General features: G+C 42.3%; 1 protein-coding gene across 4 annotated transcripts in view; it reads right to left on the bottom strand.

Annotated features, from left to right (window-relative positions):
- Positions 1-11,986, bottom strand: part of GALNT13 (polypeptide N-acetylgalactosaminyltransferase 13) — a 111,630-nt gene extending 99,644 nt beyond the window's left edge. Inside the window, exons 1-3 of one of the 4 annotated variants that reach the window (XM_084523919.1) lie at positions 11,895-11,986; positions 2,209-2,308; positions 1,294-1,541 (exon numbers count right to left, since the gene is read on the bottom strand). In XM_084523919.1, the coding sequence (XP_084380045.1) occupies positions 1,294-1,435 (142 nt within the window). In that variant the 5' untranslated portion in view covers positions 1,436-1,541; positions 2,209-2,308; positions 11,895-11,986. Of the gene's footprint in view, positions 1-1,293; positions 1,542-2,208; positions 2,309-2,973; positions 3,055-7,618; positions 7,823-10,815; positions 11,599-11,894 lie in introns of those variants that run through there. The other 3 variants (XM_084523918.1, XM_084523921.1, XM_084523920.1) reach the window with 3 other exon arrangements.
- Positions 11,987-27,100: the final 15,114 nt, after the last annotated feature.

The following is a 27,100-nucleotide window of genomic DNA, read 5'->3' as shown; positions in this document are numbered from 1 at the left end:
GAATAAAACCACAAGTCAGATAAGCTAAGCCTGGATTTAGGGGACTGGAATCCAAGCTTTGCTCAAAACCACACACACTTACCTGGAGCTGTCCGTATAGTACTTCAGGACCATAAAAAGCAAAGCACTATTTTATCCTTAATTTTTGATCAGATAAACTTTTTTCCCCATTATGTTCCCTCAAGGCAGCAGCCTTCTAGAATTTCAGTAATATGACAAAAAGAAACATGCAATCAATTCCCAATAAAACTGTGCCACATCTTCACATAGTGCATACACCTTCATAATGTTGCAAACAGCACTATAATCAAAATGTTCTTCAGGGATCACAGAACAATATGCAAAGTGTAGCATCAGATTCAATACTGCATTTACCAGGCTTTCAAGTAGAAAGGTTATAGATTCAAAATAATTTGGTTCTCAAAACTGAGAGCAAGCAGCAGCAGTGCTCCTTGTACACAGAGATGGGGTTTCCGCGTGGAGATTCTAACCAGCACTCAACAGGGAATTCAGGAAACTCAATGCAAAAGCATCATTTCAAGCAGCCCAAAGAACAGAGTACTTTAAAATGAAAAGTCCAGTATTGCACAACAGTTTGCCAACCAAAAACAGTGAACAAAGGGTAAATTCATACTTAATTCCAGATTCCAATTAAAAATTTAAAGTTTTCCAATTCCAATTTATATTTGAGTGGTGGCAGCAGTGGCATATGACAGTGTTGTTGTTTTTTTAACCTAGATTTACTTTTTTAGAAGTTAATAATGTTCAAATAAAATTTATCATTTTAATATTAAATATTTTTCTTCACAAATTATCTAATTACATAGCGAAAAGGTCAACCAATTAAAGACATTTCAGAAAGTGTAATTGACTGAAGGAATCCCAATGTTTACTCCAAAAGTAATAATAAGAGTTTAAAAGCAAGCTTACAGGTAAGTACATTTCACAAATGAAAAAGGAATCACAGAACATCAACTCTTTTTATAGGTCGAATGCCTTCTGTTTAAAAAAGGATATAAAAAAGGAACTTAATATAATTACTTTTTTTTTTTTTCTACTACATATCACACATTTTATATTGTTTTTGCTGAAAAAACATACAAGACTCAGCCTTCATTACAGCAAAAGGTCAGATACTAAGATATCTGGAAATAAAACAAAGTACTTCAGATCCTGGTATTTTCTCTGTTTGAATTGGAAAAAATAATTTAGAAAGTACAGAGAATAATATGGGGCCAAATAATTAAAAGATGTATCTATGACCTTCAAAAATAGCTTAGACTTGGCACTTACCCCTCAGAGCAGGCAGCAGAGACCTCTCTTTCTTGTCATCACATTTATTACACTCACTGAAGTATAAAAGCAAAAAGACGTCCACAAGTACCCACATGAGAGAAGTGGCTAGAACCACCTTGCAGTAAACAAATCTCCTCATTGCTTTTCTTTGTCACTAGCTAAATTGCTAAAGAAAGACTGCAGTTGCTGAGATGTATCAACTCCCACAGTTAAAATCCAACGGGAAAGCAGAGACAGGCATCCCGCTGCAATTAAAAGAAAAAAAGGTCATGTTTAGCTAACAAGTACACACAACCTGAATTGAAAAAAACACATACGTCTTAACACTGCATTTTTATTTCAAGTATTTGTTTAATTCCCTATATGCGGGTACCTTTCTGTTTTCCAACACAAGCTAAAGCTTTTTTTACCATTTCCCCATGAATAGCAACCTTTTAAACTCGCACACTGCATGGGGAGTCTCCATAGATGCCTGCATTTAGAAGCACAATACTTTAATCATTCTAATGATATATATCAGCATTCTAATGCAATGTAACAAATTTTAATAAAGAGCACACAAAAGGCCAAAGCAGTGCTAATAGATTGTGCTAACCAATATTCATCATTTTGCTGAACGTTAGACATTAACACAAAGAACAGAAGTTTCCTTTTTACTCAAAGAAAGAGTTTATAATGCTACTTCAAATAAGTTCTCTGAAGACTAGAAGCACTTTTTTTTTTCAGATCTTGCATATAAAAAAAATTGCACACTACCTTACCACCAAACACACCTGCAAGAGAATACGGCACTTCTCCATCTACATGTTTAGGCTCTTGTATGAAATTTGGTCAACAAAAGCTAAGTGTGAGTGTCCCCGTAGCTAATTTACGAAGCTATGTTGAGAGCATATTTAAACACTGTACTCTTACCATTATAAACTGCATTTCATGTCAGAAGTGGGAGCTTTTCTTCGGCTGTGTTCCCAAGGCGCTGCCTCAGCACCGAGCCACTGGATACCCTTCCAAGTGCCTGTAAAACACAAACAGAAGGCATCCTTACCACCTGACTGCCTTTTCTAGAATAGAAACAAGTTGCTTATGAAGAAAGCTCTCGTAAGTTTTATTTGCATTTTAACCTATCTTAACAAAACTTCATTTTGTCCATAACACTCCTCTATCTTAGTTTGGGTGGGGGGATAATTACAACAAACTCAGTTTCTCCATCCAGCTGTACCCCAAGGGGCAGATCACCTGGTTTAACAACTCGCTCCTGGCCCAGCTTTGCTTCTCCCTTGCCATGTTACACATGGTGAATCCCACGTTACGTATGGTGAATCGGTGTCTGTCCCTTCCAGAGCCATCGCCCCACGGCGCACAGCCACAGACACCTGCCGCACACGGGGAGACGCGAGAGGATCCCGGGCACCTCACCAAGTTCCCTCTCCTGTTCAACGCGTGAAGAACAGTGCTAAGGGAGCTTCCCTAAGGAGTCATTTTCATTTTAAACAGTTCCAAAATATTTTATAAGAAGTTTAAATTACATTTTAGTTGCAATTCATTTGAACAAATAAGATGGAAGAGAGCGAACAATATAGTTTTTCAAATTATTCTTTAAGTGCTATTTTACTATGTAATAGTCAATAAAGTTTTTCATCTGTCTTAAATGTAAATGCAACCAATAGCTCTTTTCCTCACCGAAATGATTCACAGCCAGTTGATTTGAAATTTCAAGGGCTCTGGAATACTTGGTTTAGGTTAGCACAATTCACTTTCCCGCTAGCCAACAGGAACAGTTTAATGACAGGAAGAAAATGACAAAGAAAAAAACAAATTAACACTGATCTTTATTAGAAGAAAAGAGGAGAAAATAGCAGAAGTGTTAACCCTCCCCACGCAGCCTGCATCACCATGGTGGCTGTAATTGGCTTTTGTAGCCTTGAGTAGAATAGTTACTTGTTCGGCACCAGCTGAGATACAAAGGCACTTCCTCCCCAGGCACTTAATAATACAGAAGAAATTTTTTCTTCATCAATTCTTGTTTTAATATAACTGAGTAAACCTCAGAAGTATAGCAGCCATAGAGAGATGATTGGAAAAATCTCCTGTTCCCAGCGCTGCGTGGTTTTTAAACAAATCATCTGTACAAGAACCACTGCAGCACTGCTAGCCGTGCAGGTTTCGGGGGCTCGAATAAAGGCAGCACAACAAGCTATTATAATGTTAACAGCAGTGACAGCATTTTTTTTTAAACAATTAATGTTTTGATTAAATGGTCCTCGAATTTCTTCAAAAAAATGTAAACTTGCATTGACCTTGAGGTGTGGTGAAGGCAGGGTAACTCCGTCCCGGCACCTGGCTGCGGGGTGGCCTCTGTCCTCACCTGCCAACCATTAACCCGGCCAAAAATTGCTCTGCTAAGAAGTGAGGATTACCAGGGGCACAGAACCAAGCCTTCTAGTCCTCATGCCCTGTAAATACTGGTTTTAGGGAAGACATTAAGTGGAGATTTCACCGCCCACAGGAAGCCACCCACAGCTCCTTCGGCTCAGCAGTCTGTGCCGTGCCAGCCGCCTGCACCCATCAGCACCCCCAGGAGGCCTGACCATGGGCCAACCCCGCACACGAGGCCGATGTTTTGGACCTCGAACTCTGCAGCTGGGCCTTGGGACAGGAGGGAGCCCCCAGATCATCCCCCCAGGCACAGGAGGATGCAGCCCAAGAGGTGGGAAGGGGGCTGCCCGCTCTCCCCGAAGCCTCCTGGCACCAGCCGCATCCCGCAGCCAGCAGGGCCAAGCAGCCACCCCGTTCCCTGGAGGGCCCAGCCAGCACCAAGCCCATTATTTTTTATTTATTTGTTTGTTTTTAAGAAAATGTATTTAGAAAAACCTATTTGTATGGAATTCCAAGTGGATACATATGAATGGGCAGGTTACGCTAATGGCATCGTTTTTCAATTCAACACTGGAGTTGAACTAGAAAAAAATATACATAGTTGCAGGCAAAATTACTTTTTTTTAATAAAACGTAAGTTTGTAACTGGAATATATTTACATTTAGCTGTGTTTCAAGATGGATGTTTCTCCCCCTCACCTGCACCTCACACTGGGGCAGTAGTTTGACGATTGTTTTGACCAGCTGAGATGGCTTTTCTGAAAAGCACTGGAAGGAAAACATTTGCCTAGCCCTAGGTTTGCACAGAGGAGCGATGTTTTTCCTTTTGCAATCTAAAGGCAACAAAATGCAATAAATAAATAAATAAAATGCGAAGCCCAGACCACTCACACTGGTCTCTTGGGACACTTCTGTAAAACACTGGGCATGAACAGGGCACGGGAAGCTCAGGCACCCAAGGTGGGGAAAGAGTGAAACCAGCACGCTGTTACGGGGCAATAGGAGGCAGGTCCCCAAACGTGCACGCAGCAGGGCCTCCAAAAAGTGGGCTCCTTCCAGAATCCCGTCCAGGGGACGCCGGGCACCCTCCTGGCATTTTGGGTGCCCATGGCCAGCATTGCTCACTGGGTCAGGGGCACCTCTCAGCACCACCTCCACCATCTCAGCCATCCTTATGGCCCACGGCCCCTCCTCCAGAAGCAATGAAGGTCTCCAAATAATATCCAGGTTTTGTTTGTTTGTTTTTACTAAAATACAGAGCAACAAGGTTTCAGGAGAAAGAGGAAGGTGAGCGTGCTGGGCTTTTCAGCTGCCACTTTAAGAATAAAGCGGATTTAAAAGCAGTATGTAACAGCAACAAAGCGAGGGAAATCCCTGCCCCAAAAAAACTGCAGTTTGGCAGTGCTGTAAGCAATAAAAACAGGGCTTTAAAATAGAAAACAGTATGCAAATTGAGAAGTCACGTGCGTTGCCAGGCTTTCCTAAAACTGCCACGACAAAACGCTGCGGTAAGGGAATGTTATGCAGGTTGCAAAGTCAGGCTCTGAGAAACCGGCAGAATTAAAGGCAATTTGGGGGTTTGTGGCTCTGACCCTCGTGCACTGAGGAGTCCCCTCGGCAGAGCCCACTGTCGGCACACGCAGCAGACCCTGTGTGGGGAACAAAGCAGTTCCTCAGCGTTTCCCCCCGCACAGCCCCGTGCCCCATTTATTTCGCACAGCCAAGCCGCGCTCGGAACGGGGAACGTTTGATTTCCTCGGGGACTCCCAGCTACGGCATTCATCACCTCCCCATGCAGGTGCCTAAGCAGCTTTTAATTTACTTCCACGCTATTTCTGCAAGATTTTTAAAAAATAATGAAAACCGATCCTTTCTTTAGAAACAAGGGGAGCGTTCCCAGGGCCAGGACTTTGAGGAGCCCCCCCCCAGCTCTGCTCCCTCTGCTCACCCCCTCCACAGCTGGACACGCAGCCCACGCCAGCGCACTGACTACACCCACAACTGGCTCTTGAGCCAGTAATTTTCCTGCTGATGATAAAAGATGACCGGCACCAGTCTCTTCTGGGGGGCTCCCTCCACAGCCTCCCCATGGCAGCACTTTGCAGCACTGCATGGACACCTTTTGCGGCACTGGCAGCAGCTTTTTGTAACATGCCTGTTGCTTATCTTGATCTGGGCACCTTTCACAAGCATCCTTCTATTTCACAGCCTGATGGTTTCCTCTGACTGCTTTTTGTTTTCACACTCTACCAGCGTGATTCGCAGCGATTTCAGGCTCAGATGTGGACTTCAGACACTAATTGTGGCAACACAGCAGTGGGACTAAGAGCAAGTCCACGGCAGCAGCCCTTCAAGGACTGCATGCAAAAATTGCTCTATTCAGAAAAATATTAATGGAGCTTTATCCCTGCACATTTTCAAAGGGCCAGCAACTGTAAATCAGTGCGAGCACATCCTTGAATGGCCCCTTAATCTACCGCCACTCTTACAGCTGCATATGAATTAACTGTCCTAATCCTTGGGCAAGACAGAAACAAACTGCTTACAGAAGCTCCTCCGAAGAAAAGCAGCAGAATCGCCCAATTTATCACTCAGCACTTGTAACTGTGCTTTTCCTGTTAGGCTGGTGGAGTCCTGGAGTCCATCTACGCTCTGGGTGTAACCTGGAATTGGGATTACACCTCACAAACCAGGATCAGAACTACTCTGACCTCAGCCTGATCTCCCAGCCCTGGAGCCTCCAAATGTGCAAAGCCCCCGTTAGCCACCCAGGCTCCCCACAACACCTACGCTGCCCAATGACTTCTGAACCAACTTTTAGATGCTTAGCTAAGAAAGGATGCAAACTGGAAGTTATTACTACAGCGAAAGCCGCTGTTTGGTTCTGAAACAACCCCTCAAGGCATGAAATCAGAAATAGGGATGAATGCCATTTTTCCAAGTCATCCAGAGCCCAGTGAAACCGCAGCCAAACCTGCCACGTGCCCTAGGATCATGATCTGGGCACGAGGGGGACACTGAGCACCCCCTCTTTACCAGGTACAGCCCCATCTGTGCCAGAGCCGTGCCAGGCTGGCAGGGAAGGGGAGCCCCGGGCAGCACCAAGGGGCACAATGAAGCACCCCAAAATCCCACTGCCACCTCATGGGGATAGAAAAGGGACGCCTGCTTCCATCTCCTGGCTGGCAGGCACCTGAGTTTCACCACACACGAGGACAGCTTTAATGGGCACGACACCGAGAGCAGCAGAGGCACAGGCAGAGCGAAGAGCCCCCAGCGGTACCCGCAGCAATTTGCCTTCTCGGGGGAGCAGGGGCAGAGCCGTGGCTCTGCACCACGTCCCCATCCTTGCTGCTGCCATAATCAGCACGTATTACAGGTGCAGCACCTCGCAGATGCAAACTGAAATCAGAAATGTCTGTTCCTGATAACCTGCTGCTTGTCGGGGTGTTTGATAGCGTAGATTTCATTAAGCATGGTGGTATAAAGCTACATGTTCCCATATAGACTGCACCCCCAGTAACTGTGCACAGCATCACACTACCAGCAGAATCCCTCCTACTCTCTTCCTTTACATCCCCCTAAACTGAGGATAGTGAGGGGGAAACATGATATTGGGGGCATGGGGGAACAGAAAACAGCCTGGCTGGCCTCTGGGGGTACGCATCAGTGACTGCATACACCCTTCAGGTCCCAGGTGCTTCAGAAAGATGAGCAAGTGGATGGAGTTACAGCATGTAACGATTCAGCTGGTAATTTCCTGCCTTTCCATTATTTAAGCGAGGCACACTGCATTTTCCAGTGAATCTATTATCTGTCACACAGACCATTCTTTTAACATATGCAACTTTACTGCCTCAGTCAGCGCTGAAACTTATTCTGTTTGACATCTCTATATGTTAGCAAGCAGCTCAATTCACAGCCTTTCAAACGCTCCTCTCATACTTACTGAAAGAATTTGGGCTAGAGGCTAAGAAACAGAAAGCTGGGATGCCCACAGCTCTTGTTGTGATACTGACCACGAGAGCACGGTACATGACACTAGCAGACCACCGTATGAACTGGGTAATCCAGACACATGAAGTCACTGCTGTGGACAACTCCTTGCTATGAGGCAACATTTGGCACTCAGATGATGGCCATATTAACCAAAACTCAGTCTGTGATAGCAGCAGAATGATCTTTAAAAATTAAATCTACTCAGCAGTGAGTGTCCATAAAGCCTCCAGGAAAGCCACGTTTCAACCTTCCAAAGCTGCTCTACGGCACACCTCTGCTCTACCAGAGCCATTTGCATCTGGCTTCTGCAAAAGGCAGAAAAAAAGGTAGGTCAGCTGAAGAGTACTCAGAAAGAAGTTTGCTGGAGGAAATTCTCCAGCAGGAGTGATCACAAACGTCCTTTACACCTACGGTAGAGCAGACCAGAGTCCACTTGGTCTGAAATCCGGAGTTTTCAGTCCTCATCCAAAACCAAAGAGTGAGCGTGATGCTTCCCGTAGCTCTCCTGTGATTCACTGAAGCTGCGGGAGGAGAGACAGGCAACAACAACATTTAAGCAGGGGTAGCAGAAAGAGTTGGCACTACTATTTTTGTCAACCTCTGCTGCAGATTCAGAGTGCAACGTAGGCAGTACTGCACCAAATGGCAACCGGCCAGCGTGGAGGGACAGACTCTATCTACACAGACCTGCACCCGTGCGTGCTAGGACCACGGCATCACAAAGCAAGATCTAACAAGTCCACTGCTTAAGTTTTGATGCCATATGTGCTACATTGCATTAGAAATTAAATTTATCAGAGTTGGTACATGAGTAATTATCTTTTAAAATGAAGAGGCAAGCTTGCTTTAAAAAATAATAAGGACTGCCACTCTATTTTTCCAAGACATACCTTAATTTTAAATAAATGTATTTAGAACAAATTTCACCTACAAAAAAAGCTGACTTAACATCAATTGAACCAAACCTAAATACATACCATACTCTCCAAAAAAAGCGTGAATCATCATCAAATACCACAAGCAGTTTATTAATTCCTCTATAGTTACCTGGAGAACTTCCACTATTCAAACTGTCAATCCCTGAGATCGATACAGGAAGCTCCTTCACATTCAGTAAGGAAAAAAAAAAAAAATCTGGTGCATCTAGTGGAGCTATCAAGTGTTTTGTGCCTTAAGAATTAGCTTCTCCCCCTCGCTCCTCTCCTGAAATAGGCAGCTTGACATTTAAAAATAGACCTATTCTTCATTTTAAAAAGCATTTCCATGACTCTGAAATTAAAGTGGAAAAGGCTTATTAAATCATCTAACCAAACTTCTTTGTAATAAAAGCCTACTCTATTTCACGCTGCTTTGTTCCAGCCGGAGTTGAGCAATATGCCTGGCACCAGTTTTTCACAGAATCAATACCTCAAAGCAACACATGTCTTGGATCCCCAATATCTAGACAAAAAAAAAAGAAAAAAAAGCTTTGTGTGTTCAGAGCAACCTGACTGTAAGCCACTTTGCCTGTAAAGGACATCAAATTTGTAAATAATTCCCTTGCCTTCAGCCCATGCCTTGACACACTGGCCTTGTACTACAGCAGACTGTTTCTACAGACCTGTTAGCAAGAAGCACAAAAATGTAAACCCAACTAAAATACCAATCCTAAAAGAATACGGGGATAAACTCAATATCCAAGTGTCAGAAAACAACCCCAGGTGCTATAACAGATTGGAAATGCCAAGTCCCCCTCCAGCACCTTCCCCTCCTGCTTCCCCCGAGGTGCAGCCATCCAGTGAGAGCCATAAACACGCGAGCAGCCTTCGGTCACCAGCCCGCAGGGCTTCTCCTCACCTTGGCGAAGGTGATGGAGCTGGAGGTGATGCCTCCCCAACCCACTCCCCAAGCTACCCAACCACCCAGGGGAGCAGGGTGACCCTGCAGGCTGCTGCGTGACCTTGTCCCAGCTAAGGGACACGGGAGCCCCACCAGCTCTGTTTTGTTTTCAGGTGGTGGGTGCTCTCCCACACACATACCGCTGAAATTACAAGTAACAAGTACTTGAGTGGTACTGACAGCTTGACAGACACCACCCAGAACCAGCTTTCTAGCCCTTCAAACACGAATAAAACCTTGGAGCAAGGCAGACACCAACCAGGGAAAGGCTTTGTGCCAAGCACCCATGGAAGAACACAGCCCAAGCACCCGAGGATCTCCTGACACACGTGTGGCTTGCCAGCACCGATGCCATGTGTCCTGTGAGATGTGGAACCGGCTGCCCTGGCAGCAACAATCCAGGCTGGCACATTCATCATCAACATCAGAGCAAGACTGAAAGAACACCTAAACACTTGAGTTGCACCAAACCCATTCGATGGACAAATACTTCTGTGAGTAAAGACAGAACTACAAGCCCAAAACTTTAAAGAGCTGAAACCAACGTCACTTAAAAAATCACCAACCAACAGAAAACCTACCAGTGCCTTCTGTAAGACAGTCTCCTACGGGAGCCCTGTTCGCAAGGCTGCACTGCCAGAAAGGGCAGTGACCGAGGGATGCCTGGTGCCTGCATGCAGACACCCGCACTCAGCACCAGCACACAGCGCTCGGCAGCGGCCACCGACTCGACCCAGAAGATCAGCCGAGCAGACAGCAGCAGTAAGATCCCTGCTCACATGAACCTGGGGGATGTACCTGCCAAGGAACATTTGCAGCTGCACCAGCTGGAAGCGTGATTTTCCCTGCTTTGTGACGAGAACGGCCCGGCTGTTCTTTTCCCTATATACCTGAGCCAAAGAAACCCCTTTAAAATGCTGAGAAATCCAAACTCTCTCACCGTTTCCAATCCCACAAAACAGCCTCAAAATAGCAAAGTTTGTGACTACTAAAAAGGCCGTTTTTGACAACCTAGATATTTCACATCATACTCAGTCTGACTTGAAATTAAATCATCAGTAAGTAGTTGAATACATACTAGTTCTTTCTTAATCTCCAAGTTTCTGAAGAAAAACAGGCATGCCAAGAGCACACAGATCTCACTATACCATATATAATTTGTACTCAGTATTTCCTATGTTCAGAAAAGTGACTTTCACATATTTTCAGGAAAATTATTTTCTTGAATGCATCTGCTAATGTCACAAAAACGCTAGAATCGTTACTTACCTTACGCAGAAGAATATGGCAAGGTTTCCGAGTTCCTTATTTCCAAGCATTTCTGCTTTTCTTCCTCGGCCTTAATTTTTGCCATCTGACAGAGGCGTCAGGTAGCGCTCTGCTATATTTTGCCTCAACCCAAAGCAACCGTGCTTAACGCTACGAGGAAAGTAGCACTGTCTGACTCTCAAATATAAAGCGCTCGTAAGCTTTGCCACAGTTGGTAAGGGATGCTTCTATAACTTATTCTCCCCTCTTAATAGGGTTCTTGGGGTAGGGATGAGGGGAACAGATATGCCACCTCTTTTCTTCCTAAATGCTTAGGGAATCATTTTGGTGTTTGGGGGGGAGTTAAGAGCCATAAATCCCCAGCCCATGCAGGGCTATGTCGCCGTCCCCTTCATTCTTCATTTGTGCCGGGAAGGTGAAGTTGTTCGTGCTCGTATTTTCTTACGTCTTGCCGGCAGTGGAAGAGGAGGCTGCGAGCTGTGAGCCTGGCTTTCCCCAAGGCTCCTGCAGCTCTCGGCACCACTCACGCCAACACCAGCCGCACGCAGGAGCTGAGCTCGATCCTCACAGCCCCGCTCCACGCAGGAACCGCTCCCAAACCTCACTGAGGCGATCCCAGGGGAAGCCAAATTCACGCTGTTACGCTCTCGGTTTAAAGCTAGCCGTAACTGCTTGTAATGAACAGAAAATCCTACAGCAGCTGTAGCCACGAGCCTAACTAAAGCTCTATGCGAGGTGCCAGCTCGCCAGTTCAGTTGCAATTAAAAGCGCCCTCGTTAGCCCCTGCACCTGGCTTTAGGGACCACCGCAGCGGCAATCGGGCGCTGTTAACCCTGGGCAGCGCTCAGGGAAATGTTAAACTCCATTTGAAGAACTAACACAAGATTTAAGGCCTCGTCTCCCTCCCCAAAATTTGGGAGCCACCGAGCAGCGCAAATAAATAACCCTCGCTGCGCCCGGCGTAAACCCCAGCGCGTCGCATCCCTCCCCTCGCCGAACTTCAGGATGCTGAGGGAAGAGCCGTGCCCATCCCCATCCCCATCCCATCCCAACCCAACCCCATTCCCATCCCCGCTCACCCGCGCTCAGCTCCAGCAGCGCCGCCGCCCTCCTCCTCCGCATGGCGCCGGCAGCGGAGCGCCGCCAGCAGCGGCCCCGGAGCGCGGCCGGGGCTGCCCGGGGCTGGGCTGGGCTGGGCTGGGCCGGGCCGGGCTCCGCCACCGCCTCCTCCTCCCCGCCATGGCGCCGCCCTACGGCTGCGGCAGCGCCCGGCTCCCGCGATACTTGGCCCGGCCAGGCCCGGCTGAGCCTCCGCGAGCCCTCCCGGAGCTCCTCGGTTGTGGTGCTGGGGCACTGAGGTGTTAACGGGGCCAAGTGTTTGTACCGAGGGCTGAGGGGGCCGCTCCTGCTGCCCTGAGGTGTTCCTCAGCGCCTCATGGGGAGCCCGGCTGCTCGCTGCTCCTCACGGAGGCACTGAGCTAGTGGAACCGAATCTCCCTTTTATTGTTTTTATTAGGTTATTAACACTCACTAGCACTCTTGTGCCTGCTATCTGCAGTCCCCAGTGCGTGGGGAAGGCACTCATCTTCCCCAGTGGGGAAGGCTAAGTGATGGTGCTCCTGCCCCCTGTCCCAGCCCCAGCTGCCAGACCCCGCAGCAAGGTTCAGCTGCGCTTCAAAACCTTGTGTTTCTTCATTGAGAATAAAATATATATCAATTATTGTTGAAACACATGCCCTGAAGCAGATAAATGTCACTGTTGTGGCAAAATTCAAAGAGTTTCTGCCACTTCACCTAAGAGGCTCTGCCTACTGATCCAGTGTTTTCTCACACCCTCACCCATAGATCTCGGGGCCCTACCTCTTGTGTCAGCAGTGTCGGCATGTTTTCTGCTTTGGCTGAATTACTGTTGCTTTCATAAGAAAATCTCACTCATTAGAAAAGATAAAACCAGCCCCTCCTGCTTACATTAACAGGGAGGTAAGGGTTGCACATAGACACTCTCAGTGGGTGGAGGGTAAGGGCTCCAGGAAGCTCTGGGTTTTGGCAGTGAGTCGGTGGCAGTGCCTCCTCCATCCTCCTACCTGTGCACCATCAGAGTCAGCAGCACCACAGCAAGGTGAAAAAGTTTCGGCTTGAAAGTTTCTAGTCAGTTGCATAACATCTTCCCTGACACTGAGGACTGACTGCGTAGACTGGCTGCTTTGTATAAGGATGAGAAGCCTCTTAACACTTTGTGCTTCTTGCACTCCGAACAAAATAATAGAAGCATTTTTCAGTATGTTCCAAAATAACATTTAAATAAATAGCTTGATGGTCTTTGTTTCTCTTCTCAAAACATGCAGAAGGATTGCTCGGAGTTTTTTAACGTCTCTATGGAGGTACAAAGTCAGTTCAGCGTTTGTGATACAGAGCCTCTAAAGTATTAAATTATTCCTAATATAGACTTAGTATAACAAAGTAGACAACTTTGTCTAGTGGTTAGAGCACAAGACTTGAAATCCATGGTTCTGTGCTTCTCTGAGGCTGAGCAAGTCAATTCCTCTGCATTGCAGCTTTCTTATCTCTAACCTCACATGGGTGTTGTAAGTATTAATTGCTTTCCGTAAAGTATGTTGAGATGCAGAAATGCACGTTGCCTGTGTAAGTGCAAAGTATTCTCTGTTCATTTTTGATACTAATATTAGGATGCTTGTTCCACGTAGGAAGAAGTGAATCAATATAGTAGAAGAAAATAACCCCCACAGAGTTTGGAATCCTTCTTAGTACAGGGTCAACTGGTTAAAACAGTACTGTCCCTTAAAAGAAATAAATACAAAATAAACAACAAAATTCAGTGGCTGTGTTACTCACTCCATCCCAGCACCGTGTTAGATTCTAGGCAATGCCACCTGTTTGAAAGAGCAACATAAAAATACTCCCGAGCAGTTCTGTCTCACAGAAGGATGGTTTTCTCCACCTAACTAGCTGCCATGCGCTGTCAGAGAGCAGAAACGTTCACTTTTCACTATAATTTTCTTTTTAGTTCATATAATAGACATCTGCTATCTTTATTCATGAAAATAGCAAATCTCCAAATGTTACTAAGATACTCACTTTCAACAAGCTCCTGACAATGCGATGGCATGGATTTCTAAACTACTGTATGAAAGATACTTCCCATGTCAAAAAATTTTTATACTTCATTTTTTTCCTCCATAGTAGTGGTCATTTCATGTGCGTGTACCAAGACTTCTCCTGACTTTCGCGTTGTCCACGTCCCACCTTTAAAGGCCTTGACAATTCAGATTTCAATGATGAAAGGGGATTTCAATGCAGGTGGTGCATATTGAGCGGCTCTGCTTCAGTCCTGTCAGTGGCTCTGCAGTAACCTGTCTAGTTTGTCACTCATTATTGCTTCTCTCATCCTTTAGTACATCGTGGCCAAATGATACGTAAAGCCAAGCAAAGACTTCTTTCTCCAAACTTGCATTGGACAACATTATATAGCAGTACTGTCCTTTTTAGAGCAACAAATTCCTCGCAATTTAGGAATGCAAAATAAAGCCATGGAGGTACAGGAATGAATAAAACATGCAAGATTAGGTATGCAAACTTTACATGTGTGGCTTGTGTAACAGCGCGGTGTTTACACGGAAGCATCTGTTTTATAATTTACTGTGGGTGAGCGGTGTGCTGGTAACCATGACAAACAGAATCCCGTTTTTGAGGGGAAAAAAAAAACACAATACCTAATATGTAATGGTAAAGGACACACAACATAAGAATGGACATACGTGATTGAATCAAAGGCAGTGATCTGGAATGGTTGCTTGGAAAGCAGCATAAGAAATAGAGAAAACATAAAGTAGCCTAAAGGAAAAGATTACTTCTCTCAGCAATCTGTGTTTCCAGCAATTAGAAGTGTGGAGTTTCCAGTGTGGGGGCTGCATTCCGTCCATTGAATTTAACATACATTTATAGAAACTCTGAATTTATTTTAATATCAATTTTAATCTCTTTTGACTTCTGGTTTCAACAACAGCTTGGGCCACAGAGTTCCAAAATTAATTACACATTTTAAATAAAAGTACCTCAGCTTCTCCACATTAGTTTTATAGTGGCTGCTTAATATTCTTGTTGGGTGGTCTTCCATTCTAGTATTTTGAAAAAATGGTGGACAGTCATCTCTGATACATTTTTATATTGTACATGTATTTGTTATCTCAGATGCTTTGGTCTTTCCTATTCCTTTATCTTTACAGGCAGTAGGAAAGTCCTGGTCTCTTCAGTTTCCCCTTATACAGAAGCTGCATCACATCTTCACAGATACTCATCTTTCCCTATACTTTCTTTTTTTTTCCTACTAGAACTTTTCTTTTCCCCTCCCAGAGAAAGCAGAGATACAGAACACCCCTTTGCTTTCCAGATACATTAGCAGCATCCCTGTCAGCCTGCTTACCAGTGGGTTGAGACCTGCGTAAGTTCACGTCTGCTAAGCTTGAATGAGCTGGAATTGAATAGCATTTAAATAAAACCAGTGTGTTTTCTTGGCAAGTACTTTTAAATATTGTGTTGCATTACTTAGAATGTATATATGATGTTGTGCCAAAAAATGTATCCCTAGCTCCACTGGGATATCTACCATGACCTTCTAGCCAATCTGCCATGCCAGAAGGTAACCTTTTTTTCTGGCAGGTGACACTGGAGAAAAAAAAATATGTATATTTATTTTCTGGAACAGATCCCTTTGACTTGTGCATGGTCTTACGCAGAAAGGAAAACAAAGCTGAAGGAAGAAACCAATTCATTTTCATCTGAATTTTACTTCAATAATTACACAAAATATAGAAGTCTTTCCTACCACCTAATAGAAATCAAATGGGCTGATAGATAACCGACTGACAGTTATTGCATGTATACTGCCTTCAAGTGTAATTCATTTATTATTTTTAGGTAATAGCAGCCCTATACTGTTCTACTAACTCAATTTTATTGCTTTCTCTATATTATCTTTTCAAATGCAGAACCGCAGGTAAACCAAATGTAACTATTCATCAAACCCGTGAAGTATCATTTATAATATTAAAGCAATCACAGCTAATGCATCAGTTAATCCCATACCTCCTCTGACAGAGATTTCCTTTACAACGACACAGCCTGGTTTTACCATTTGAAAAGAAATTGGAGTACCTTTGAGATAAATTTTCCTGCCCTATATGAGAAGGTTGAAATACCCTTGCATTTAAATACTTCATGCCCTGTACTCTCGTTATGTCTTGAACACAAATCTTAGAGCTTTTTTAAGGCAGGATATGACACTTAGTCCACTCATCTGATATAGTAGGTGTGTGTAATGATAAATTACATGCATTTGGCAGTAGTTCAGTTACTTCAGACTTCACTTTCCTCGAGACTCTTAGACAAATGTCATCTGGGCTTTGTGATTAAATTTCCTTTTTTTTTTTTTTTTTTTTTTTCCCCACATCTTAGTAACTGCCTGTGTCTCGCCTTCCTTATAAATAAAGGGTAAACCTCAGGCTACTACAAGTAGTCCTGTCTTTGTAGACAGGTAGTCCTGTCTTTCTTTTCATTTTACCTCTGCTTCTTTTATGTTTTGCTTGATTGTTTAATTGAAGAATAAAATTCATTTCTCTGGTAATGGAAGGGAAGTAAGGGCATTAGCATTAATACCACTCCATGTTTTGCTTGTTATTTAAATGCTTCAGTCTGCTCCAAATTTAAACAGAAGAGTAAGATCCATAAAGCTGGGAACCATCAATAAAACCAAACCTAAACCTAGGTAGTGAATGGGAGTCTCTGTCTCTGGCTGTGGGCCCAGGAAGAATCTCAGCTCTCAGTGAACTCAGTGCAATGTGTTTCAAGTCCAGTGAGAAGCCAATCTTGACCACCCTGAGGTCTGCATTTACTCATTGAACCAGCCTGTGCTGGAGACAGTAAAGAGCATTTCTGCTCATGGTTCCCTTGAATGCAGCAGCCTGCTGTTGTTTGACTGTGTGCATCCTGCAACTGGCCCTAAAGCCTTTACTCAATACCTGCTAGGGGCGGAAAAAATAATATTCCAAAATTGTCCACAGTTTGAGGTGAGAATGACCTAAAGGACACGGGGACTTTTGGATGCAAAGCTTTTATCAGGCAGGAAAATATTTGGGAAAACCCTTTTTGCTCTGAACTCAAAACACTGTTATCCAGATGCATCTATATTTGGCATTACAGAGAATTAATTTTGTCATCAACCTATTTCTTCATGTTTGATGAAATTTCATTTCAGAAATAAGGGATTTATAGCTTACTTTCCCTCAATGCACATTATCATTTATATAACTGACAGGTTCAGTTGTTAAAAGCAGTACATGAGTTTTTTTCCAATAAAGGGCTCACATCTTTCTGACATTTATTACAAGTTTATTACTTCTATACCCTTCTGAGTGAAGCTCTTTCATCCATTGTGGGAGTGTCTGAAGTACAGATTTTTCATTATCTGTGACTTACCATTAATTTTAGGCCAGAAGTGATTTAATTTTGACTAGTTGTTAAAAAACAGAAAGGGCATAAAAATACTTTAAGTCAATTAAGCTAAGAAAACTCATTTGGGAGGGGAGGGGACACTTAACTTATGATTTTTTTTTTTCCAGGTGATAAGTTTTACCTTCCTAGGGTAGAGAGAAGTTTGGTTACTCATTCTCCTGATTTACTTTTGGAAACAAATCACTGCCTAGAAGACTGAGTGATCTGGTTATGTCATACAGGATGTTTTCACTTCTCAGTCACCATTACCGTGATTATATCAACACAAATGAGTCCATAACAGAGTGCTTAATTGTGAAACATCCTTGGTCCTAGAGACCAAGTAAATTAAATTCTAAGGGACATTTCTGCATCTGCATGCAGGTGCTGAAACTGGATTGCCTATTCATCTGTGAGGAAGAGGCCATCCCATGCCAGTTGTTCTCATTGCCAGAGAATGGTCCCAAACAAGTTTAACGTACTAATATGGATGAGGACTTAAGGAGCCTTCCTCCAAGTCCTAAATTCATGGCAAAGAACCTGAAAAATCAGTGTATGGTATACCAGGTGGCATAACGTGTACCAAGCCTCTGTGCTGAAACCTGAAAAATCAGTGTATGAATCAGTGAACCTGAAAAATCAGTGTATGGTATGCCAGGTGGCATAACTGTACCAAGTCCTCCAACAGTGCCTCTGTTGGAGGACTGCAGGGGCAATCATAGCCTCTTGGGTCGCAGAACTGCACTAGTTCAATAGTTGTTCCATTATGCAGGACAGGATCTGGTCCTCTGTCAAGAAATGCATGAAATTTCCATATTTGGAGTATCTGCTTTTGATATTCGTAACATTTTACACCGTCAGAGACTTTATAAGGCTCTGTCACCTTGCAAAAGCTCAGAAACAATTTTGGTCATGTCTACTACCATTTCTCTGACTTCTCTTAGTAAAACTTACATGATAAATTAAGGCATTATTTTAGTAAAACTCAATTTTCTTTGACCCTCTTGTCTTCCTACAACACAATTTATTTTTCCCCTTCAAATGATCTCCTTTTTTTAAAGCTAAAACTTCTGTTATTAGCGTTATCCTCTCATTTTTTTTCTTAATCTGTGCTTCCAATCTCTATCTGCATGAATTGCAAATTGTACTTCAAAATCGCACGTGGAAACAACACTGTGAACATTGGAAATCATACAGCTTTCCTATTAGAAATAAGAAGCATCTTGAATTCACACCATAAAACTGCCTTTGGGATTTCAGCACATGTTCTCTTGGAAACCTCAGAGGCATCGATCAGAGAGATTACCGTCTTTTTGGTCTCAACTCAGAGGAAAAATAATGTTTTACCAACGCGGCTAGGGTTCTTGAAATTAAAGTAAAACAGTTTAGAAATGGCAGTCTTGAATGAGAAAACATGAAATGATAACGGGAGTTTGATCCAGCTACGTGCAGGTCGTGCCTGAGGCACCTCGTAAGCCACAAGAGAACTAATTCGCACAGGGGAAGGGAGGCTGGCACACCAGGGCACGTCTGAGCTGCTCCCCTGGCAGCGAACGAGGAAGTTTGTCTTCCTTTGAGGTGGCACTGGTTAGATGTAGCTCTCCATCTGACTGTTCTCCTTTTCATTCCGCCTGTGCACTTGCATATCTGTAAGCCGTAAGGGCAAGCAGAATGGCTTTTCTTTTCAAAATCAAGATCCCCTTTCCTTTGACTGTGAGCCACGGGGTAGTCCAGATGTACTCGCTGCTTACAGAGTGAGCTGTGGGGCAATAAATACCCACTGGGACTGGGAGGTGGTTGAAGCTGACACTGCCAGAGAGCCCTGCTCTGTTGGGCCTAGCAGATTTTTTCTGAGCACCTTTTTTCAGCTGACTTTTTTTCAGAGCTGACTTTCTGCAGACATCCCTGCTCACCCAGCCCCACACCATCAGAATCGGTCTGTTCAGGAGGTGTGAGGGTGGCTGTCCCCATTCTGCACCCCACATCCCCAGGCACGGCAGCAAGGACAGTAATTTCCTACTTGCAAGCAAGCAGGCCTGTGGCCAAACCCTGCTCAAAATGCAGCTTGACGGGAGAAAATGAAACACTGGCTGGAGCAGGCTTAGGGCTCAGCTATCCACAGCATCCCCCTGCCTTCTTTCTGGCCCAATTAATACTTAATGATTCTGTACAAAGTGATACAGCTTTAATAGGGTGGACTGAGAGAAATTTCCTTCCTGCCTCATTAGCCAGCAGTCTCGCCAGCTCTCCCGGGAATGGGAGCTGCAGGTTGAAATTCTGCGAGGCAGAGGAGGAAATTAAATCCAAATCCTCGCATCCTGTGCAGGCACCACAGCCACTGAACCGAGGCTGTGCCAGAAGCACCCCTGGCACCCGCTGACCCTGCCAGAGCCGTACCACCAGGCACTAATGGCACTCAGGGCAAACTCCCCCCTGTCACCTCTATAAGCAAGTTGGTAACTGCTCAACATCGTTTTCCTAATTTCCAGACTCATATTCATGGAGTGTGATTTGAGAAAGCTACAGCGGTATTTTAATCAGAATTATTCACCTGAAGTAGCTGTTAGATATTTATGGCGTTAACTCAGGCTTAATGGCTTTCTGCCTAGGGAGATCTTTGATTTTAATAACACATAGATCACATCCAAGTGTGACCTCATTCATATTTGGAAAACAGTTATTCTATATACAGGGTTTTCTGGGGGTTAGTTTTGCTTCTGTCAGTAGCTGCTGCCACATTTTAAATGAGATATCACATTTTCATACGTATAATAACGGCCAACAATCTTTTTGGCTCAAAAATAAACCGCAAATGTTCTTTCTTACAAATAAATGAACAGTCATTACCCATTGTGGTGTAAACTTGGTGTCTCACAGCACATTTGCATTTACTCCATTTAAATAAAGAGGGTTTTGACCTTGGCACCTACAACAATAACAGAAATACTACTTGTAAAAAATGAAGTGCACTGTGAAACGAGAAACTAGATTTCTCTTTGTAAATACTCTTTCCAAATGTTTTCCCAAGGCAGAACCCAAATGTCATTTATACTGCTTGCAGAATTTCCCATGTTAAAAAAAAAAAAAAAAATGCATTCACATTTGGTTTAATTTTGCAAGGCATTATACGCATCCATCTGAAACCATGCCGTTCATTGAAATCTTTCTTGTGGTGGGAAAATGCCACCCACACCTTGGGAGAGCATCTGCTGTGCTGGAGCCAGCCTCCCAGTGACGTCCACGCCTGGAAGTGACTCAATTGCCTCATTCGGTGCTGCTGTCACCACCACGCATGGCAGATCCAATGAGGCTGCTCTCCACCATCGACTTTTTCCTAACTCAGCTAGGGCTTCTAACTTCGCCAGAGGAAATGGTTTGGCTTTCTCCTGCATCTCTGTGTACCCTGGAAAGACCAATGTGGTTTTGCATGCAGTCACTCATGCTGAAGGAGCACGTAGCTAAGAATGAGTTAAATTTCAAGCATAGTAGTGTATTGTGGGTTGAAGTAAATCTGGAGTCTGCATAATAAAAGGATTAGAAGAAGTCAAGTTCTGTGACAGTGCTAATTTGGGAACAGCTGCCCAAGTCTAAGCTTATTTATTTCAGACTATCTATTAGAATTATGAGTGCTCTACTGCTGAACAGTAAAACCTTTCTAATTAAGTCCTTACAAAACAGGGGGCATTATTTGCAACTAAGAATCGGTTAGTTTGAGACTTTTTCTTCCTATTCATCAATTAATTAAAATCAGAGAACTGTTTCAATGTACTGACACCGTTTGAAATTATTCTATGTGAACATAAAGCAGCAAATAGTTCACAATTTTTTCCTTATGAGTAATACTTTGGAAAGTTTGAAGCCAGAGACTTAATACTTGCAATATCCACAGGTGTATATACACCTTGGGTACTTGTCACTGCTCCCATTTCCCAATTTATGTAGTTAAAATGATACAGAAACAGTACAGAGGGTAAGTGCCAGGCTGCTTTCAGCTGCCACCTCTGAGCACAAAAGCTACTGTAATTGTGCGTTCTCCACTGGTGTGGAGTCAAGCCAAACTTTGCAGGTTCATTGGGTTTCATGGCAAAAGAGAGCTTTGTGGAACAACCTCTCGTGCTCACTCACATCCTCCAGTCAGACTTTCTGCTGCTGGTATTGTACTCTATGAGACTGAGGCCCTTTTTGTTTTCTTTTCTTTTCTTTTTATTCCAGACGTTCCTTCTTTTTAAGATAAATCTTTTTTTTTATTTTTCACTGTCATTGCAGAATCTCAAGGGGTTTTTTCTTTCCACTGGTATCAGCCCTGTCAATATTTTCCTTCCTGCAGTCATTAGACTCCCACTACAGCCAATTAATCCTGGCCATGTTCTTTTTGTTGATCAGTTCTGATTTGAAAGAATGCTGTTTGCATCTGAATTCAAAATATGATTTCCTACCACAAAGCCGTAACATCATTTATGCATTTTTAATGCTTTTTGTCAATTTGGGGAGACAGCAGAGACGTTTATACATGTAGAAACAAAATAACCCAATCCAATCTCATTACTCTGTGCTTACCAAAATAAAACTGCTAGCAAAGGCAATGCCCTCAAATGTCTCTGAATATTTAAAAGATAATTTAAAACTTCATTGCCTATAGTTTTTGCAAGCTTTTTCATCATATGCAACCTACTGTCAAATTCCTTCTTCTCCCCCCAGAAGCTGTTGATTACAAGAACATTGCAGATCATGACAGAAATTTATGAAGACTTCTACAAACAAACACCATACCTTATTTTATTTTTGTGACTAACATTTCACACCATGTCTTTATAAATGTACTTTTTCATTTTCCAGTCTTTGAAGACTATTGACATTTTCTCTCTCTCTTTTTTTTTTTTTTTTTTCTCAATGCTCTATTCTATTTTGTTTTCCTTTGCTTTGTTTTATTTTGGAAAGGGAAACTTTATATCATGTATGGTACCTTTGATTTCCATATTTCATCTCTCTGATAAATAATCATCACTTGGATCATAAATTGATTTTAAATAAAATTATTCCAGTACTCTTTGAATTTAGTTTGTGTTTTATTTCCCTGACCATTAAACATTTTGTTTTAGCTTGGGCCCTGAAGTGGATCATCATTACAACACCGCAGCAGGAGGGAGCATCCAGGTTTTTCTCTTTTCTTCATATTCTCATCCACATCCTTTGTATCTGCATGAGTTGCCAATAATATCTACGTTTTATTTCTACTATCCTTGTCTTACTCTCATGACTGCATGATTTCAGAGCCAAGAAATCCTAATTCAGCCTCCACTTAAACTCATCTAATTGACAGAAGCTCTCCAGGCAGCGTAGGTGCCCCAGGAAGCTTTTAACCTGGGATCCTTACCCTCAGAGCTCAGGAGCTTCGCAACACTCTTCCTTCTTTCTCATTTCAGGTGTGGGGCACATCGAGGAGCCATGTCAAGAAACAAACAAGACTGAATTCTTATTGAATGAGATAAGAAACAAACAAGACTGAATTCTTATTATCTGAATTAACATTATGGATTTTCTCTTGAGTTAAAAGTGCAGAGTAAGGTTTTAGAATTGTATCCTGTTCTCCCACAGGCATGACCCTTAGTGTGGTACCATTGCTCTAGATTATTTATATCATTAGGTTCACACATTCTGTAAAAGCTATTCAGATCTGCATGTGGTTCTAGAATAGCGTATGTAGGCTTGCACCAATGAAGCTGTCACTGGAATTTCATTGTTTCTGGTGGCTCCAAAACCACTTTGACCTAACATAACAGTGCAAAAGTACATATATTAAATGTTTTAATTTTTATTTTCAGTCACTTGTGAAAGAGGATGGCAAACCTGCTCACCCTGTGTAAAGAAAGGAGATGAGAAGCAAAGCAAACTGATGTCATCCACATTTTTCAAGGAAGAGGAGGGTTTCAATAAAACATTTTTCAATAAAATATTCTGGACATTAAGCCTAGCAGAATCTACTTTCGTGGAGACCTTCTGAAAACCTCTTCATTCTGGTATCCCTGAGCAAAACCAGTCCAAGCTAGTGGATGTCAAAACTGATAGCGAGTTACTGATGAGATAAAAAAACTAGCAATAAAGGACAAACCCATAGATGTCCAGTAGAAATATGTATAATTCACTCTAAGGTGAAGACACGAGTAGATACATTCTGCTAAGTGAACATAACCAGAGAATGACCTTGAAAAGGAAAAAAAAAAAAAAAAAAAAAAAGGTTCTTCAGCATACTGTGTTATTGAAAGAAACCATTTTCGTCTGTTGCTTGTTGCTTTGGGTCCCTTGCTGGAAAGGAGTGAGGAGATAAAGGAGAATTGAAAATGTGTCTTAAAATGGCAATACAGTAATAGTGACTGGTATGTTCTTTTTCAGTTTTTACAGATGTTTTCCTTATAATAATAATTATAATAATAACAATAATGCAAAATAAAAGAAAACAAACATTAACTACAGTGTATGACTATTGAGTGACTCGATTTTCCCCACATTTACAGCTTGAACTACTGCAGTACAGTTAAATAGTACTGTTCTGGACTAAGTCAAAAACAAGTCATTAACATGATACCCTACAGTGGATTGATGTTGTAGCATATCCTGCTTGAGTAATAACTTTCCAAGACCTCTGTTATACAAGCTTAATTCAGTCTACACTAACCAGTATCCTTATTTCCATATTCAAAGGAAAAAATAAAAGAATCTTCACATACCTTGCAACCAAGTAGCCATTTTAACAGGCAGTCCATGTGAAGCCTAAATTCTTGTAAAATGACTAAGAGCACTTACTGTGCTGTGGTGCGTCTGCAACGCACGAGAGTGCCTCTCCATTGTGCGGCTCCATGCAGAAGTCCTGGCAGAAATGTGAGCATTTTAGCTTGTATAGATCCATCTGGAGCTACATCATCTCAGGAATCTCTACATCCCACTGTATCAGAAAGTACACAACCTTGCAGGAGCCTACATTGTCCTGGAAATCAATGGCTTAGGCTTCTCCATGGCTTCTGGGTTTTGTCCTTAAGTGAACTGAGTCCTACCAGCTAGCTCCATGGCCTGTTCCTATCTGATCTGGGAAAGTAGTAAAAGAGAAAAGACTTTTTCTTGCCAAGATGGAGACAAGAAGGGCAAAACAAACAAATTATTGGGTATACAGTTTCTATTTGCTGCACTACAGATAAGGCATGCTCTCCATCAGCAGGAGCTGGGCAGCTTTGTCCATCAAAGTAGCACAAAAGCAGAAAAAATAGTGATTAAAAAAACAAGTGTTTCACAAAGACTATTGTTGCACATTATATAGAGAACTCCTGTGTAGCTAGATGTAGAGATTCACAAAAGCTAATGGTTGTTTAATGAGGTTAACATACCTTGGCTTGCTCTGTGGGAGGCAGGGAGAGGTGGATCGGGGCGGCCGGGCTCCTGCTCAGGTGGCTCTCCTGAGCAGCCTCGTGAGCGACTGCACAGTGGCTCCAGCACATATCTTGTGATGCTGAGGTTAACTTCTACCTTTAAACATCCCCCTGTAGGCACTGAGAGAGCTCTGAAGGTTGTTGCAATTAAATTGTCAGCCTGCTAAACACTGCAGTGCAGAGAAGGAGGAAACTAGCCAAATATGTACGCAGATAAACACTTTGAAGATTAAAATGAATAGATACATTGCTAGTATTGCCAGTATTGTCAAAATACTCTTTTCATGTTTGGTATATCACCGAAACACTTAAAAAAAAAAAAAAAAAAAAAAAAAAGTTCATTTCTTATGGTTATTATATTTCAAATTTTATTAATTTAGAAATTTTAATCGGAAATGTGCTAGTGGGGCATTAGGTTAGCATGACTATCAAATAAAAATGTGAGAAATGTTACTGGTGGGGTTTTATTATGCAGTGTTAAATTTTCACGTGACTTACACGGATTAAAATAACAGAAACATAATGCCAGAAAAGCAGTCTTACTGCTATTTTCAGAGGTTTTCTTTCTCACAAATAATTTTTGTATTGGTAGTTGCTGTAATTGCTGTAATATCAAAGGAAATCAGGTTTATGTTCTGCCCAGATTCATGTGCATGCCCCAGATTTTTTGTTTGTTTGTTTTTGGGGGTGGGGGAGTGCTTCATGAAGGAGAGAAATATTATGGGGAGAAAACAGGGTGGGCAAGAGAGATTGAATGTCATGTTATGGTAGATGGATAGTAACAACAAACAAATAAATTGAAGGACCTCGTCCTGAAGCAGCTCTGCTATTTCCTTTTGAACTGGCAGTTAAACATTTAATAGTTCCTGAAATTATCCGCAATACTTTCTTTCCTTTCTATAACTTTATTTTCCATAATATGCTTCTGAGATTTGATTGCAATTTGGTTTTCATTCTGTTTTCTCACATGCAAGCCTACTGCAAAGTACATTTATTCAGTTTTCTTGACTTAGATTAGTTTAGTTCTTTTGTTTTCCTGAACTGCTTCTCCTTGTACTTTATTGTGCAAAAAAAAGAGGCTACTCACATGACCAAGGACCGTGTTTGGATGTGAGTGTCCATATGAAGAAGCACTTGGTAGGCAGCAGAACAAATGTATATGGGAGAATACAAGCTGAAAATCCACTGATTTAATTTCATTTATGAAAACCTGTTTGTTTAGCCAAATATCTCTGGCAATCTTCACTTCAGAACATCATCCTGACAGAAGACCTTGCTTACCTATTTGTGAGAAGTAATGCTAAAGATAAATATTACATGAAGTATATCTTCATCAGTTTCGTCAAAGGTCTTCTTTCAGTTTTAAATTTCCACCAAGGAGTAACATATTTTTCTTAACCAAGGCCTAAAAGAGTTACAGAGGTGTGCCAATTGTGGACATTATTTTAGTAAAAGACTAATTAAAGACTTAATATGCCTATTTTAGCTATTTCATGTATTTTAGCTATTTCATGTATTGCCATTTTCCCAATACTATACTAAGTTTGTAATGAATTTTCACATCTTAATAATGTCTATCAGGAGACAAAAAAGCAAGTGATTTCTTTGTGGATAAAGCTATGATTTCTTTTTGAGTCTAATATCATGTTTTAGCAGTACAACACTTAAGATGCCAGTTTTGTTTCTGAAACTTTTCCAAGTGTTTAATAACCCCAATAAAACTGTACTATCTGGAAAAAAAAAAAAAAAAAAAAAAGGAAGAAGAAGAACTAGAAGAAGGAAAACATTAAGAAATACTCAGAGGAGCAGAAGTATGAGAAATTTTTTTTCTTAATACTTTACAATAGAGAATGGAACTATGAAGGTCAGAGGCCATCATGCCAACAGCACGAGAGATGTGGCACAGATATCTTTTTCTTTCAAAGATGTGTGTGCAAGTAATAAACTCTGGTAGTTAAGTGTAGGATGTAACAGATGAGCTTAGAGAGAATGTAAAGATCAGACAGTCAAAGATATAAAAACTTTAATTATCTCAGAAGCAGGCGAGTTGCAAGAGAGCTAAGGAATAGGCTTAGCCACAAGGGTATAAGGAAAGTAATTTTGAAGGATAAAGACTCTCTTGAAAAGCTGAAGTATTTATCCGTATAGTTTTTATTATAGAAGATACTGGAGAAATACTTTTTCTTTAAATGTATCAAAAATAAACCGTCAGAGAAACACGAAGAGTAAAAGAGCAGAGGTCGGATCAAACTGGAAAATTAAAGTGCTACATAACTCCATGAGCAAATAACACTCATTGAAGAAATCTGCAAGAATCTAGGGAACTACAGATAAAAAGCTGTTAGGATAACCTGAAATAT

The sequence above is a fragment of the Aythya ferina genome (genome assembly GCF_964211825.1).
Source record: "Aythya ferina genome assembly, chromosome: 6".
Lineage (NCBI taxonomy): Eukaryota > Metazoa > Chordata > Aves > Anseriformes > Anatidae > Aythya > Aythya ferina.
Note: the sequence above shows the minus strand (reverse complement) of the source record. Positions and strands in the feature narration are given on the sequence as shown.